Source organism: Clarias gariepinus, chromosome 12 (genome assembly GCF_024256425.1).
Source record: "Clarias gariepinus isolate MV-2021 ecotype Netherlands chromosome 12, CGAR_prim_01v2, whole genome shotgun sequence".
Taxonomy (NCBI): Eukaryota; Metazoa; Chordata; class Actinopteri; order Siluriformes; family Clariidae; genus Clarias; species Clarias gariepinus.
In genome coordinates this window covers 2,332,101-2,350,250 of record NC_071111.1, presented here as the reverse complement: position 1 = coordinate 2,350,250, position 18,150 = coordinate 2,332,101, and the positions used below count along the sequence as shown (strand labels likewise).

The 18,150-nt window shown below is 42.2% G+C and overlaps 1 protein-coding gene across 1 annotated transcript in view; it reads left to right on the top strand.

Moving 5' to 3' along the window:
- The first annotated feature begins 901 nt into the window (after positions 1-901).
- Positions 902-18,150, top strand: part of LOC128533933 (scavenger receptor cysteine-rich type 1 protein M130-like) — a 48,765-nt gene continuing 31,516 nt past the window's right edge. The window contains exons 1-14 of the mRNA XM_053508168.1: positions 902-1,018; positions 4,163-4,474; positions 8,684-8,998; positions 9,113-9,427; positions 9,512-9,832; positions 9,947-10,282; positions 10,519-10,857; positions 11,598-11,966; positions 12,158-12,229; positions 12,315-12,452; positions 12,541-12,639; positions 13,974-14,036; positions 14,352-14,417; positions 14,528-14,605. Of these exons, the coding sequence (XP_053364143.1) occupies positions 961-1,018; positions 4,163-4,474; positions 8,684-8,998; positions 9,113-9,427; positions 9,512-9,832; positions 9,947-10,282; positions 10,519-10,857; positions 11,598-11,966; positions 12,158-12,229; positions 12,315-12,452; positions 12,541-12,639; positions 13,974-14,036; positions 14,352-14,417; positions 14,528-14,605 (2,881 nt within the window). The 5' untranslated portion in view covers positions 902-960. The remainder of the gene's footprint in view (positions 1,019-4,162; positions 4,475-8,683; positions 8,999-9,112; positions 9,428-9,511; positions 9,833-9,946; positions 10,283-10,518; positions 10,858-11,597; positions 11,967-12,157; positions 12,230-12,314; positions 12,453-12,540; positions 12,640-13,973; positions 14,037-14,351; positions 14,418-14,527; positions 14,606-18,150) is intronic.

Here is an 18,150-nt window from a genome sequence, read left to right as displayed (position 1 = left end):
TTTTGAGGGTAAAGGCATGGTTTTTAGTTTAAGGATATATTTTAGTTTTGAAACAATCATTTCAGGTGAAGACAATTTCAGAAAGTTGGTTCAGTTTTTCAGACCTGTTTTGCAATACAAGGTCAAATCGTTCTTGTGCAATATGCTGTGGAGACGAGACGCAGCACTGTTCAGCACTTTTTCAGAAAATTACTTTTGTATTTTTATGTATCTGAGCAATGTTCTTTCATAAAAAAAGGTTTGTTTAATAAATACAGATCTTACAACCATACATAATCTGTATACATTTTATTTTTCTGCTAAAAAGACTTGAAAAGACTCGAAAGCCAAACCGTAGGACTTTGGACTTGACTTGAGACTTGACGGCAATGAATTGAGACTTACTTGTAACTTGCCAAACAATGACTTTGTCCCACCTCTGAGTTACAGTGTGTGTGTAGAACGTATATAGAAGCTGATGTAGTTGCAGTGTGTGTGTATGTGTGTGTGTGCTGCAGTGGTTTATCAGTGTGTGTATCTGCTCTGTGCAGGTGTCAGGCATTAATGCTGTATGACAGCCGAGTGCTTCCTCTCTCTGAAATCAGTGTGTGATGTGGTCGACTCTCATCACTCACACACCTTAGAGACAGGAGGCGGAGCTCTGTTCATCAGTCACACCCCTCAGAGACAGGAGGCGGAGCTCTGTTCATCAGTCACACCCCTCAGAGACAGGAGGCGGAGCTCTGTTCATCAGCGCTGATGTTATATTAATATATATGGAGAAAGTGAAAGATGCCGCCTCTGATTTGTTATTTAGTCTGTATGATGTTTTTTCTAATAAGGTAATGTTGAGTGTGATTGGTCTCTCTCTCTCTCTCTCTCTCTCTCTCTCTCTCTGTAGGGGGCTGAGTGAGGGGACACACTTCTCTCTGTCTCTCTGGGTGAGTGGAGGTGAACACATCGTGTACAGTGAGGAGGGAGATGGAAATCTGTCTGACTTTTATTCTTCTCTCATCCACACTCACACTCACAGCAGCTGGTAAGTACACACTCATTATTCACACTAACACTTCACACACTTCAGGACCAGAAAGAATCAGAAATAGTTTTAATTGCCAAGTACTTTTATCAACAGGGATGATAATGTATATATGTTCTTTTTTGATCACATTTTGCATATTTATCACACTTAAATTATTAAGCTCATAAAAGAACCCAGAAGAACATCTAAAGACCTGCAGGCCTCACTCACCTCCCTTAAGGTCAAAGTTCATGATTCAACAATAAGAAAAAGACTGGGGACAAAAAATGGTGTCCATGGGTGAGTTCCAAGAAGAAAGACACTGCTGACCAAAAGAACACAAAGAAAAAAACATCATGATTAATTAAGACTTTTGGGTAAATATTATGTGGACTGAGGAAACAAAATTTTTACTTTTTGGAAAGTGTGTGTCCCGTTACATCTGGTGTAAAACTAACCCAGTGTTTTATAAAAAGAACATCATACCAACAGTCACACATGGTGGTGGTAGTGTGATGGTCTGGGGCTTTGCAGCTTCAGGACCTGGACGACTCGCCAGAATTGATGGAACCATGAATTCTGGGCTCTACCAGAAAATCCTGAAGGAGAACGTCTGATCATCAGGTCGTGACCTCAAGCTCAAGTGTACTTGTGTTCTGCAGCAGGACAATAAACTGAAACACACCAGCAAGTCCACCTCTGAATGGATCTAAAAATTACATGAATGTTTTTGGAGAGGCCTAGTCACAGTCCGGACTTAAATCCTGTGACATGACCTTAAACAGGACGTTCATGCTCGTAAACCCTCTGTTTAAAAAAGAAATAAGAAATAAAACAATTCTGCATAAAAGAGCGGCTCAAAATTCCTCCACAGTGATGTGAAAGACTCATTGCTGGTCATCACAAACATTCGGTTGCAGTTGTTGTTGGCAAGAGTGGAGCAATCAGGTATTAGGATTAGGGGCAATTACTTTTTCACACAGGGCCAGGAAGGTCAGGATGGCTTCTTTCCTTAATAAATAAAATCTTTGTTTAAAAACTACATTTTGTATTTACTAGGTTATTTTATATAATAATAATAATAATAATAATAATAATAAAAAAGGCAAATGCTTTTCAGTGGCTACACACACACACACACACACACACACACACACTTCCTCTTATAAGCTAATGACATTTTCAATCAATCAATCAATCAATCAATCAACATTTATTTATATAGCAATTTACAGCAACCTAAGTTGAACCTTTCACACCACTAAAAATGAAAATAAAATAGCAATAAAAATTGAAAGAAAAATACAGGAACAAAAAAAACATATAGTTATAAATAAATAAATTAACAAAATAAATGAAAATTATAGTAACAGCAATAATAATAATAAAAATAATAATAAAAATAAATAAAACAAAATTATAAAATTATAAAAAAACATAAAATTATAAAATATTAAAAGCCATTCTAAATAAGTGGGTCTTTAGTTGTGCTTTAAACAAAGGGAGGTCCGTAATCTTGTGTAGTTCCAGTTCCAGAGTTTAGGACCAGCGACTGCAAAGGAGCGATCACCCCATTGTTTGCCTCTTGACCGAGGGACCACTAGCAGGTTTTGTTTTGTAGAACGTAAGGCTCTACTTTGGTGATAAAAGCTTTTTGTCTCACACAAATTGGACGGTGACAGACCATTAATCGCATTAAAAACAAACACCAAAAGGTTAAACTGAATCCGGAACTGTACCGAAAGCCAGTAATGGGATTACAAGATTGGTGTGATGTGATCATTTTTACAATTATTGGTCAGCATACGAGCCGCAGCATTCTGCTCAAGTTGCAGACGATGTAAACAAGCTTGAGCGATTTCCACATAAAGTGCGTTGCAGTAGTCTAGTCGCGAACTAATGAAAGCATGAATGGCTTTCTCCAGATCGCTTCGATTCAGAAAGGGTTTGACCTTTGCAAGGAGGCGAAGATGAAAAAATCCAATGTGAGTCTGAAAGTTTAAACTGCTGTCTAAAGTCACCCCCAAATTTTTGACTGCATGGCTCAAATGAGGAACTGGAGAATTGAGACCAGCAGTGATAAAACTAGAAAAATGTGTGATTAGAGAATACTGTAGGATTAAGATTGGATTTCTTAAGAAAAGGCCTGACCACAGTGTGCTTAAAGACATCTGGGACAAACCCTAAACTTAGGCAACTGTTTATAAGAGAGAGGGGACATGGACCCACTGTATTAAAAACCTGCTTCAGCACCCTAGATGAAATAATGTCCAGAGGACAGTTAGTTAGGGATAACCGCTGGACCACTTCAGAGAGAAGAGATAGGGACACTGGCTCAAATTTGTTAAACAAAGATGAGGGCGTAAAAGAAGAAGAACATATATCGAGACCATTTGAAGTGACGTTAATATTTTGCCTAACAGAGGCTATCTTATCGATTAAATGATTTAGAAATTCATCACAGAATGACCTTAATACCCATTTCGGAACATTACACAATGGATTTGTAACTGACTGAATAGTATTAAATAACACCCTAGGACGATTACAGTTGGTGGAGATTACGTTTAACAAGTACATACATTTAGCTTCTTTAACTGCATTTTGATAATTAGAAAGACTGTGACGCAGTATACCCAGTGACACTTGTAATCTGACCCTCTTCCATCTGCGCTCGGCTTGTCTGCAGTGCTGCCTAAGGGCACGCGTAGTATCATTAAGCCAAGGGTTAGGTTTGGTTTTCATTTTGTTGTTTTACAGCCTAAAATGACAACTGACACAGTTGTAGTTTTATCCAGCTGTATTTCCTCAGTGCAGCTTTAACATCAGAGTAAAAGATACAACTAATAATAAAAATATAAATAATGTGTCTGTGTGTGTGTGTGTGAGAGAGAGTGTCTAATCAGTTAAAAAGGATCACTCCTCCTAAAAATGATTTGTAAACTCAATAAGGTGATTATACGACTGTTCATGACCTAAATAGAAAGATTCCACAACGATGAAATAAACTCCACCAGACAGGAGAATTAAATTATAAACAGATTATTACAATAAAAGTCATAGAAGAATAAGAAGATATAAAAGATTGTGTGTGTGTGTGTGTGTGTGTGTGTGTGTGTGTGTGTGTGTGTGAGATAAACTCTCTCTCTCTCTCTCTCTCAGACAGTGTGAGGTTGGTGAATGGTGGAAGTCGCTGTGCTGGGAGAGTGGAGGTTCTTCAGGAGGAACAGTGGGGAACAGTGTGTGGTTCTGCCTGGGATATGACTGATGCTGCAGTGGTGTGTAGTGAGCTGCAGTGTGGGGAGGCTGTAGATGCACCTCAGTTCGGTCACTTTGGACCAGGATCAGGACCAATCTGGATGGTTGATGTGGACTGTAGAGGATCAGAGTCGACACTGAAGAACTGTAGGTCAGTTAGTAGAGGAGAAGATTATGGCTGTGTTCATGGTTTTGACGCTGGAGTCACCTGCTCAGGTAAACTACTGAATTTAGGGAATAAAAACAATGAGTTAGATTATCAGCAAGATTTAACTGTAATTCTATCCAGACATTATTTGAATTCCATTTTGTCTTTATTTAAATGCCTGGTGCGACTCTACCAAAGAGCTGACTGAGCTTGAGTAAGGGTCCATTTGCAGGAGGTTCATTATGACAGGCAGTGGCAGAGCCAGATTTTTTTTTATAGGGGTGGCCAGGCTGGGCCCAGCACTCACTTTGGGGTGGCACAGAGACTGAGGCCTAGGTTCAGGTTTTTATCTGTATGGTAAAGTGGAGGAGGACAAATACTCGCTAATTTGGGTCTAAATTATCATTTGCATATGCAGGTAACTGTGAATGTTAAATATGATTACAAATATACAGTAAGGACTCGCTTATAATAAACATTTTATATTTACCAGAACCTTATAATGATATAGTATTAGTGATAAACAAATTGTGAGGGTTCACCACTAGAGGGCACTGTTTTTGGTTTGTAGTTTTTGTTTGTAGACCAAGTTTCCCAAAAGGCACCTCGGTTAGGTGATGTGGGAGCTTACCTGAACCGAGGTAGCTCATTAGTTTCGCTACAAATAGCTGTTTGTTCTGGGAAACTGTGTCAAGCATTAATGTGATAGTTCTGTTAAATGGTCCTTTGTTTTGTCTTGTTTGGTGGGTTATGTTCTGTTTTAGTTTGTTCATGTTCTGTTTTAGTTTGTTCTGTTATAGTTGGCATTTGGTTTATGGAGCTGTTTAAGTTAAGTTTGCACCTGGGGTCCGTTCTTCATACGTCACTTGACACATCCGAGATGAATTGACACATCTAAGATGAGATCATCATGCTAATTACGATCTGGCTAAGTCGGTTCTTCGAGTGGTTAGTATAGCTGTATTGAGTTGTCTAGGATTATTGCGCGTTAGTGCGTTGGTTTAAAAGGTGATATGCATCGACAGTAGAAACACTAATCACAAGCCCTCCGATTGGTTGATGAAATGGAAAAAGAGCAGCTCAACTTTTTTTTGTAACACGTGTTATGCACTGAAATGCCCCCCTGCCATGGATTGCCCCCCCACATAATCGCTATCAAATATTATATTGGAACATAAATTCATAGGGTAATGGTTTACAAATTACATAAGACAATAAAATAAAATAAGCAATATGAAAATAAATGTTGTATATGAAAAAATAGAAATATTATGTATACTTTTATATTGTTTATTTTATTATAATATTAGTTCCGTCCAATTTATCATTACAAAATATTGATTTTTAATATATATATAAATATTTATTTGCATATTTTTATGACAAACCCCTGAAAAATAAATGTGTTACAAAATAAACATTATACAAGAATTTGTATTCATGGTCTTGACGGCTGTCTCGTGCCTAGGGTTTATTATAATAGTAATATCATATTTGATAACACTAAACCTATGAATTTATGTTCATATTGTAGCGTTTTTCACTGCTAAGCAGGCACTTGAAGAGACGAGTGAGCTTCTTTGCTGCCAAATGCAAACATCACATACAACCTCCATAAAACACACATCTAACACACACACACACGCCCCTGGCCGAAGCCACTAACTAGCCACACTGCCCCCACCCGAGCTGTGACCGTCCCCGGTCACCATGGCGAACTCAGTCTAGAAGGCGTGCCGGTGGTCGGCGCTGACGTTGTGAACGCCGGAGTCTTTTTGCGGGGGAAGGAGGGGTGCAGCCCTCCCACAACGCTAGTCGGTTAAACTGCGAGTGGAGAGCTTTTACCTCTAGGCCCAGGTGAGCAACCGCGGTATAATCCGGTCTCCAGCCCGCTTTAACCCAACCTAGTACAGAGTTCCGTCCGCGAGATTCAGTACCGCACCCCACCTTTCCAAAATGTCTAACCCCAAGATACAATCATCCTCGATGTTTGCCACAAAGAATGGATGAGAAAGAATGATTGCACCTACTTGTATTCGCACTGTGCGACAGGCCTGTATCTTCAGATAACTCCCCAACACAGTGCGAATGTTCAAGGCCGGGTCCGGCAGCATACAACCGCGCTCGCCGCGCTCCAATAATCCCCAGCGCAGCAGAGAAAGAGCCGGTGTCTACGAGCGCCCATAGCGAAGCGTTGTCCAGGCCACAGTTCACGTCGACACCCGCGCGATTTCCTAAACGTCCCGACCGGAAGTTAAATCCAGCTGTTGGGGAAACAAAGACAGCTGTGGGAGGTGGCTTCCCCTCGGCGCCCCCCGAAGCTAGTTTAACGGCTGCTGGGGTACGCTGTCCTCAGGCCTGAGAACGTTGCAGTGGTAGTCCAGCAGTCCCTGGCCTCGGCGTCTCGGAGGCTGGGTCGACTCCCGCAGCTTCGCCCAGTCCTTCCGCTCATCAGCCCAGAGGTCCTCCAATGCCCGGAGCGCGTCGCCTTCCAGCGAGAGGGCCACCCGGATGGTGGTTTCCGCCGGAGACCAGCCCGAGAAGTCGGTGGCTAGCTCCACTTGGGCGAGGAAAGCGTGGGGCTCGACGGCGCCGTTGTAGGCAGGCAGGCGCAGCCGCATGTCGCCTTGCCGGCTGGCGGCGCATGGAGCTGTAGCTTGCTCCGGTGCCTGCGCTGCGTCACTGGAGGAATCCCCTCCGAAATCCAGTGCCGGAACTTGAAACGCGCCGCTCCCGTCGCTGCTCTTTGCTCGCGCTGGCTCCGTCCGGGAGGGTTTTCTTCCTCCTCAACCATTCTGCTACTCGGCGGCCTACTTGAATCCTCCGGATTTCCTCCGGGGTGCGCTCTAACCCGCTTCTCTTCATCCCACTTCTGACACCAAATGTAGCGGTTTCCACCGCTAAGCAGGCACTTGCAGAGACGAGTGAGCTTCTTTGCTGCCCAATGCAAATGGCTGGGAGTAATTTATTTCGTACCAGCACGTAAACACAAAAACACCACATCCAACCTCCATAAAACACACACACACACCCCTGGCCGAAGCCACTAACCCAAACACCTTTTCCCAACAGGGTGAACACATAACAACCCCTCCCGCAAAGCATGATGGTAACTAATCAAAACCCCGCCCACGCCACAATATATAATATTTGATAGCGATTATGTGTGTAGGGGGGTGGGGAGGGAGTCCATGCCAGGGGGCATATACTTTTCCATGTGAGTCAGTCGTGCTCTTTAACCAATCAGATGTGATTTCAACCAATCATAACCCGCCAGGAGCGCAGGCTAAATCCTGTTTACATGAAATAAACCTGCTCCCGAGCAGGTTCAACCTTACGGATATGTTGCTATGACAGCAAATGCGATAAGCGCATCAAAGAACAAAACAATCCAAGATCAGGACAAATCCACAACAATCAAATCCAGCTAACTGAGTCAGTGACGTACGAAGAACGGACCCCTTTCTGGATTTAGTTTATGTCTTTTTGGTTTCTGTGTCTCCTAGCAGGATTAGCCTCTAGGAGAATTAGCCTCTTGTATATTTACTCTTGTGTGTAAGTTCCATTTCTTGTATGTTTACTTCTTAGTCTGTATAACTACTAACCATGGAATTACTAACTTGCTTAGCTCATAGTCTGTTTAGTCTCCTAGTCTGATTAGATCTCAGTCTGTTCAGCCACTAACCTTTATAGTTCTTGGTCTGTTTTATACCTAGTCTGCTGTGTACCTAGTCTGTTCGTCTCTTGGGTCTCTGGCTACTAGCACTAGAACTACCAGGTTTTTCTGACCCCTCCAGCCCTACCAGAGGTAGGCCAAATGGCCTCTTGGTTTTAAACTAACAGCTTAATCACTGACAATTGACTCCCATTCATTTGTAAATGGGTGGCCGATTGGAATGTGTCACTCCCCTTCCCCCCACAAATGGAAGGGCAGAGTAAGAAAAGCTTTGAAGGATGCTGGGAAACCATATTTAAATCGAAGAGGAGAACAAAAACCAGGGAAAAACTTGACTAGAATTACAGTAAAAACAGTTATAAAATGAACTGAATCAATCTGCAAACATATTGTGTAGAAGATATTTTAAACACATCTAATGAAATGTAACAAATAGCTAATTTTCCTTTTTATATTATTTTAAATTGTTAGTGTAACATTTAATTAAATCATGATATAAATAATTTATTTGCCTCCTAAACTTCACTAATAACTAAATAAAATCTCTAAAATAACTCTTAGAACGCCTCTCTCAATATTTACACGATTAAATAAATTCCAGGTAAAAATGTGAGACTCAGTGCTGGCCCTCACCAGTGCTCTGGGAGAGTGGAGGTGTATCATGGAGGTTCCTGGTCCACAGTGTGTGATGCTGACTTTGACCAGCAGGATGCAGAGGTTGTGTGTCAAGAGCTGGGCTGTGGGATTCCTGTGAAGGTGCTGGGATCAGCTGCTTTTGGCCGAGGAGAGGGTCAGGTGTGGACAGAGGAGCTTCAGTGTAGAGGAAATGAATCTGAGATTACCTTCTGTCCAACATCATCTTCACTCAAACACTCACACTGCTCCCATGACAACGATGTAGGATTAATATGTTCTGGTTAAGTATTATGATTTAACATATGTTTATATAGAGACCACATACCTGTCAATCAAACTGTAAGGTGTCTTTGTTAATGTTCCTCTTTCACTGAGCTCTCGGCTGTTTGTTCAGGTCACACAAAGGCGCGGCTGGTGAATGGACCGGACTCCTGTTCTGGTCGAGTGGAGCTCCAGTACCTCAGTGACTGGGGCACAGTTTGTGCTGTAAACTGGGGTATGAACACTGCAGATGTTCTCTGTGCACAGCTGGATTGTGGGAGCGCTGTGGCTGTGGTGGGGGTGGACTGGTTTGGGGAGGGGAGTGGCCACATCTGGGCTGATGTGTTTGATTGTCAGGGAAATGAGACACACCTATCACAATGTGGCGTCTCATCATGGAGTCGAGCTGCATGCTCTCATAAACACGATGCTGGAGTCATCTGTAATGGTGAGATATTAACCTCACCTACACCACGTTAGTGAATAAACTCAGTATTCATTAGAATATTTAAATGATGATCTTCTGTTTCAGGATCATCCATGGCATTTCATGAGGGGCGAGTGCGGTTGTCTGAAGGGAGCGAGTGTCAGGGGGAGGTGAAGATTTATTTCGGGCAGGACTGGAGGAGAGTTCTCCTGGACTCGTGGAGTCTGTCTGAGGCGTCTGTGCTTTGCAGACAGCTGGGCTGTGGCTCTGTGCTGAACTACCGCTCCTCTTCATTCACCACTGAACACAAACACATGTGTGTAACGGGTTTCAGCTGCTCTGGGAGTGAAGCTCATCTGGGGAACTGCAGCAGTGCACAACCTGTCAACTGCAGCTCCGGGGAACAGCTCTACATTACCTGCTCAGGTATGCAGCACAACACCTACAAATAAGCAACTATTAACAAGAAAAATAAATGATTTTAAATTATACTTATTAAATATAAAAACATTAAATTTATTATTTTGAAAATCTATTAAGCTAAAAAATTATTTAACCCAGACCCCAGGTCCATCAGGCTGGTTGGTTCTGGGGGAGACTGTGCAGGAAGGCTGGAGGTTTTCCACAGTGGCTCGTGGGGGACAGTGTGTGATGACTCGTGGGATATTGAGGATGCGCAGGTGGTGTGCAGACAGCTGCAGTGTGGAGTGGCCCTCAGTACCCACATACCAGCCTGGTTTGGTCCTGGAACTGGGTCCATATGGCTGAATGAGGTGGAGTGTGAAGGGAACGAGACGTCCCTGTGGAACTGCAGATCTCAGCTGTGTGAAGAGGGGGAATGTGGACACCAGGAGGACGTAGGAGTCGTGTGCTCAGGTACAGTGTGATGTCTAAGATTATACAAGTGAAACAAGTAAAGTTGGATCATACCACTTAGTAAGGTCCCCTGCATTTGTTTGCTAAACCCTAATGTTGCACAGCTGTGATATGTGAGATCTGATATGTGGGCTGGAAAAAATTTCATGCTTTTTACATACAGTAAAATAATATTACACAGTTAATAACAAGAATTTTTTTTGATTAAGGAAAAGTCTTCCTTCTTCTCTCTTCAGATTTTAAAGAGATTCGACTTTCTGAGGGCTGTAAAGGGAATCTGGAAGTGTTCTACAATGGAACCTGGGGTAATGTGTGTCACAATCAGATGGAGATGGAGTTAGAAACAGCAAATATGGTGTGTCAAGAGCTGAACTGTGGAAGACGTGAGCATTTGGGCTCAAAGAGCACAAGAGCGGAATCTTCTCCTAACTGGCTGGATCATGTGAAATGTAGGAAACATGACTCTAATCTGCTGAAGTGTCCATCTTCACCCTGGGGACAGAACAGATGTAATAATCGTAATGATGAGGTCATTCACATTACCTGCACAGGTAGAAGAATTTACTCTTTACACTGTAGATTGCTGTAGAATAAACATTAATAATATTGCTATAAATTATGAAAGATATCTGAGAAACAAACTTTTCCTAATTACAAATATTTCATTTTTCCTTACTACAGAAGATGGAACATGCAATCAGTTTCCTTTTCAGAAACATTGTTTAAGTAAGTATATTTAAACCTATTATAAAAACAATTAGGACTGCTACTGAATGTCTATATTTAAATATCTCCTGGTCATATTTCATCAGATGTCTGCCAGAGTAAACAATGAGCTATAATAATGTAACTTAAATGGTAGGTTCAGGTATTGGCCCACCACTATTTGATGTAATGTTAATATAATTGGCCAATTATAAGTTCAGGATTGTGAAACCAAAACACCTTTTGAAACATGGCATGCCATTAGTTTATTTTTAGTTTTGTTGTTTTTTTCTAGATCCATGTAAATTTTTTTTGGGAAACATATAGAAGCACGTAATAATTTTTATATGCCTGCCCAGGAATGGCTCGCATTAGTGTTATAGATATGAGAATGCAAATACTCAAATTTGGGCAATAAGATCAAAGCTTTTTTTTTTGTTTAACCACTCAGGAGACATCTCATTAAATGATTTTTGGAAAAGAAATCTAAAGGAAGCAAAAATGTAAAGTTATCACAGCCATGATTGAGTAAAAGATAATATACTTGAATAAGATGGTTTTAATAGATGATGTTTAGTTCTTAATGATGTGTCATAGTGTTGTAGTTCAGTGTGTGAGTGGAGCTGTTCTTCAGCATTGGTGTTTTTCTTCATGTGTGATGTGTGTGATGTAGAGCACTGGTCTCTCAGGCTGAGTGGAGGAAAGGGAAGCTGCTCTGGGAGGTTGGAGGTGTATCATAACGCTACGTGGGGCTCCGTTTGTGATGATCAGTGGAACATCAGGAACGCTCAGGTGGTGTGCAGACAGCTGGGCTGTGGCTCGGCGCTGAGTGCTGATAGGAATGTTAGCTTTGGTCCTGGTGAAGGGACTATCTGGCTGAACAGAGTGAAGTGTCGAGGGGATGAGATTCACCTGTGGGACTGTCATCATTCCCTGAAGAAACACACTGACTGCTCTCACGCTGGAGTCACCTGTGCAGGTCAGAGGGGTGCGCTGACTTTGAGCTTTCTCTCTACACTCACTACACTTTTCAGATTTTTTTTAAGACTTGATAACTTTTGTTTATAATCTTAGATGTTATCTTGATGTTAGCTTGAAAGCTCAGCATGTCAGAAACCGAAACAGTAAGAGTTTATTTTTTCAATGCATTATTTTTTTCTGCAAATACAGACATATCCACAGTGTCCACTACTACACCCACCACCACCACCACCACCACTACAACCACCACCACCACATCAGGTATGTATATTTGTTACAATACAATATTTGTTACTGTTCATTATTTTTTTCTTATCAAGATCCTCTTCTGTGTTTTTGACTTCAGGAAGAGCCGCTCCAAATCCTCCATCAGCTGTAGCTCCACCCACCCCTCCACTGGTTCTCTTTGTGTTGGGAACGCTGCTCTTCCTGGCCTTAGTGCTTCTGGTGGTACTGTTTTACCAGAACAGAGTGCTCAGGAGAGGTACCACACATTCACACAGTTTATTTTCTCTACAACACCAGTTATTATTATTATTATTATTATTATTATTATTATTCTGCACTCCCAGTTGTCTCTAAGACGAGGCGTAAGACTCAGCCTGAGGCAGTCTATGAGGAGATCAACCACAGATCCATCACTAGAAGAATCACAAGCTCCACTCAAAGAGGTGAGTGATATGTGGACTGTTCTACATCACACTTATTGTATTCCATTTAAACTTGGAGCTGAAATTCACTGTATGCAAATAATCAAATCACTTAATACTATATACATCCCTCAATGCAAACTCAGTGATTAAAGCAAGATTCAAAATTTACATTTACATTTACATTTAGGCATTTGGCAGACGCTCTTATCCAGTCTGATTTATTTATTTACAAAAAATATTATTAAAAATAATTTAAATGTGTGTGAGAGAAAATGTGCAGTTAGAGTACATGTGGTGTAAAGAGGTAATTCTGCTAATAAACATCTATTAATGCTTCTGATATGAGTGTGTGTGTGTGTGTGTGTGCGCTTGTATGTATGCATGCAGGCTTTCCTGTGCAGGTGCATTTTCCCCTCTCTCTGCCTCATTCCGGGGGTGTGTGTGTGTGTGTATGTGCCTGTATGTATGCATGCTTTCCTGTTCAGCTGTTCTTGTGTGTGTGTCTGTACATAACCATGTGTTTATCTATTTTCTCATAAACCAGAGTGATTATTAAATCAGTCAGAACAGTGTAGAACATTTACAGACAGACGGACACATGATTACGATCTGCAGACACTGTAGGACTTAAAAAGCAGTGAGTTGTGTTGCCAGATTGGTCTGGTTTATCCGCTGGGCTACTTATTTATCATCTTAGGGTCAAGAAATGTTTATTGGAGGTGATGGGAAAATCATGGTGTGTTTAATCTCTTATATATGTACGGAATTAGTCTTGCTCTCTCTCTTAAACACAAACACACACACTCTCTCTCTCTCTCTCTCTCTATGTTTATACAGTTACAGTTTAAATGTAAAATCCCAGAGAAACACACTTTAGTTCCCCCATAGTGCCGTTTTGATTGTTGGATTTTTGCTTTAGAATATTTCCGACCCCGGCTGGTTGTATGGATAGTTTTTGATGAATTTTGTTAGACCTCACTTGTACAATAGAATCTCACGAGAATAAAAGTGAGGTGTGTCTGAATTACAAAAACAGTGGAGATTCTAGTGTGTATGGTGTCCTGGGGGAACTCACCTTCAACACCGCCAGAAAAAAAAATAGAAAAAGACAAATAGAGAGATAAATATCTCCCAATGTGGCCACTGGACAGAAAGACTGTCTGTTATAAACTGAAAAAACTCCAAATGTTAAATATCATACGTTTGAAAAAGGCTTCTCTCTCTCTCTCTCTGTGTGGGAGCGTGCATGCAAGAGTGCAGGCTTTCCTGTACAGGTGCATCCCCTCCCCCCTTCCCTGACTTACACCCGGTGTGTGTGTGTGTCTGATGCCTGTCCTGCTCTCCTCTAACAGGAAGTCTCCTCTCTGAAGAACAGCATTCTGGGTATGAGCATGTGGATGATGAGCTTCTCTCAGGTAAAAAGGCCAGAGTGTGAGTTTGTCTGACTTCCATTAACTGAAAGATATTCAAATTGCAATTGAAGATGAGAAATGACTAAATGTGTCCTTTCTGAGACGTGATTATGATGTATTGTATAGAAGAATTACAGTAACTCCAGTGTTTTAATGCTGACATATGAGATCTCACAATCAACCTTATTTTACTTTAAGCTTCTGAAATCCCTCTTATCACATTTATCAAAGCTTCTTTGGATGAGGATTTTATTGATAAATATATAATATGTATAAATGTGTTTAAAAGCCCAAACACACAAACTCTTCTTTTTCCAGTAAAGTCTGGGATTGGAGAAAAGGCTCAGTATTATGATGATGTCATCGACACCAGTGACTTCATAAGTGGGTGCAGTTGTTAACTGATCAGATAAATTGAGTGACTTGACATTAAACCATGAGGTCAGAATGTGATGGAGCTGTTTGTACAGAGCCTCTGCTTTTATTTCATTTAGGTGATACAGGAAGAGTTAAGCCACCAGAGGACTATGATGATGCCGTCACTGCTGGACCCATCGCTGATAACGTGGAGGGTGTGCTTCTGTTTTGGGATTTGTTTTGAGAGCACACACACACACACACACACACACACTACAGATCGTCTCGGGTTATTTTGCTGTAACCCCGTTACCTGAAAAGGTGGGAACGAGATGCTGCATGAAAACGCTATGGAAACATCTTTTCGTGTTGCCGGTTGTGAAGCATGTGTGTATTAATTCAATTTTATTTGTAAAGCGCTTGTAATAATTTACATTGTCACAAAGCAGCTTTACACAATCAAAGGAGTTAAGTTTGTATAAATTGTGAATGTGTATGAATCAAAATTATATGATTGTCCCTGATGAGCAAGCCGAGGACGAGGGCGACAGTGGCAAGGAATAACTCCCTGAGATGGTAATAGGAAGAAACCTTGAGAGGAACCAGATTCAACAGGAAACCCATCTTTATCTGGGTGAAAACAGATAGCAGGAATTGATGTGCATAATATTATGCGGGACTGGAAGTTCAGTATAAGAGGAGATGTGTAAGATTAAAGTCCAGTTTGTTCTTTGAGGCTCAGGTAGACTGTAAGCAATTCCAGTCCTGAACTGTTGAGCGACTGAAGTCACAGGTCCTCAGAGAACAACTGTCTGCATCAGTCGAGGACAGGACCACCTTCATGGAAAAGTGGAGCCAACCCCAGTCACCACACACATCCCAGGCAGACCACACGGTGCATCCATGTGATGAGATCTCCAACCAGAAGCAGGACTCCAGGACGAGTTAGACAGGTCCAGAGGACAGAGGAGGTCTGGATCACTGCCAAATCAAAACACACCAAATAGCGCCTTTCCAGAGCTCAAGGACACTTTACAATGAGTAAGAAACAGCCAACAAACAGACAAAAAAAAAAAATATATATATATATATATATATATATATATATATATATATATATATATAACCTCGGTCAGGTGACGTCATCTGATGAGACGCACCTGCAGGTTATAAATATGAGTAAACCGGAAAGATTCCTCAGATCGATTTTGTCTGAAGGGATGTTTGGTCACGCAGGCAGTGCGGCATTGGAGCGCAGCATCTTGTTCCCGCCTTTTCAGGGAACAGGGTTACAGCAAAGTAACCCGAGACGTTTCCTTTCAAAGGCTACACTCGATGCTTGCGTGAAAACGCTATGGGAACGAGAATACCAACGCCTTCGAGGAAGCAAGTGTCTGGACCCCAAGGTTGTGTAGCGTGTGTGCACAAAGGCCGAGGAGCTTCTCAAAGCTATCTCTGGGAGGCTGACTCAAGGACCCGTGAGCCCGGAGTAGCATTTTATAGTCTAATCCAGACTATAAAATCCAACAAGTATGTGCGGAGAGGACCGACCTGCCGCGTCACACACTTGCTGCAGGCGAATACCTCCTGCCAGCGCAATAGATGAGGCGATCTCCCTGGTTGAATGAGCCCTAATTTCTAGAGGCGAAGTGAGCCCACATGTCTCATAGGAGAGGGCAATAGCATCTCTCACCCAGTGTGACAAGGTCTGACTTACGGCACTGGCTGGTGCGGTGGACGTAAATTTGGAGAGAACAAACTGGACACAGTACGCGAAGTCTCTCCTGCTCTGGGGCTGTAAAAGGAGGAGGACAGAAAGATTCAGAAACAACAGGGTGCATGGTTGAGAATGGAACTTTCAGAAGATAGTTCAGGTGAGGATGCAAAATGGCCTTGACTAGCCCAGGGGCAAAGTCTGGGCAGGATGGTGAGACTGACAAGGCGTGCAGATCTCGAATTCTCTTCAAAGAGGTAATGGCCATAGAAAAACCATCTTAAGGGTCAGAAACCTGAGGCGCTGACTCTAGTGGTTCGAAAGGGGTGTCAATTAGACCTTCGAGCACGATGGATAAATCCCACGAAGGGACAGTGGCTCTAGTGGGTGGCCTCAACCGTTTAGCTCCACGAATGAAACGGGCAACTAAAGAGTGCTTTCCCAAGGAAACCCCATCAATCAGAATGTGTCAGGCTAAAATAGCAGCTATGTACGTTTTGAGAGTACTAGGGCACAAGCCCGAGGACAACTTTTTCTGCAGAAACTCTAGCACTGAAACAATTCAAAATTCAAATTTTATTTGTCACATACACAGTCATACACAGTCATACACAGTACGATATGCAGTGAAATGCTTAGACAACTGCTCGTGACGTAAAAATAGAAGACTATGAATATGAATAGGAAATAAATATGAAAATTAAAATAAAGGGTAAATTTAACTAGGAACGAATAAAATAAAATATAAAAATTAAAGTTAAAAAATAAAATAACTGTACAACAAAAATACACAATATAGAAAATATATAAAGAATATATGAAGAAATATAGAACAATAAGAGCAGCTGTACGAGTAGGAGTGTAAATTTATGTAATTTTATGTGGAATGGAGTTAGAATAAATGGTAATAAAAGAATGGTAATGTCCAGGGTTGTGCAATCCACATATTTAAAGTATGCTTAAAAGTGTTAAAAAAATTATTTAAAGTGACTTGTGACAGAGTGATTTGATGACCACAAAGTGTAGTTGTGCAGTGGAACTAGTGTAAACGATTGTCCAGAATGTCCAGTGTGTGTGTAAAAACCATATGTGTGGGTCAGTACTGTGTGGTGGTGTGATTGGGAGACCGTATTGCCTGCGGGAAGAAGCTTCTCCTCAGTCTCTTTGTGTTGGCCTTCAGGGAGTGGAATCGCTTTCCTGACCTCAACAGAGAGAACAGTCCATTGTTGGGATGGCTGAGGTCCTTCACAATCTTCCTGGCCTTGGTCCAGCACCGCCTGCTGTAGATTGAGTGCAGGTCAGGGAGCTCTGTGCAGATGGTGCGCTCAGCTGATCGCACAACCCTCTGTAGAGCTCGTCTGTCCTGCATGGTGCTGTTCCCAAACCAGGTTGAGATGTTTCTCATTAGGATGCTCTCTATGGTGCAGGAGTAAAAGTTCCTGAGCACCTCGGAGGGCAGTCGGAAGTCTCTCAAGCATCTGAGGTGGTAGAGACGCTGTTGGGGCTTTTTCACCACGGTGTTGATGTGACAGGACCATGACAGGTCCTGCGTGATGTGAACACCGAGGTATTTGAAGCTGTCCACTCTCCCTACTGGGCTCTCGTTGATGACGGGGGTCTGCTAGTTCCTCTCCTGCTTAGTGCTGAAGTCCACTATCAACTCATTTGTCTTACTGACGTTTAGAAGTAGGTTGTTCCCCTGGCACTAGTTCTCCAGATTCCTAATCTCCTTCAGGTAGGCCGTCTCGTTGTTATCAGAGATCAGGCCCACCACGACAGTGTCGTCAGCAAACTTGATGGTGGTGGAGCTGGTAGTGGCCACCCAGTCATATGTGTGCAAAGAGTACAGCAGGGGGCTCAGAACACACCCCTGGGGGCTCCAGTGCTGAGAGTGATGGGGGCTGAGACATGTCCGCCCATCCTTACTGCCTGTGGTCTGCCAGTTAGGAAGTTGGAGATCCACTGACACACAGATGAGCTAAGTCCCAGGTGCTCCATCTTGGTGGTGAGTGTGGAGGGAATTATGGTATTAAATGCAGAGCTGTA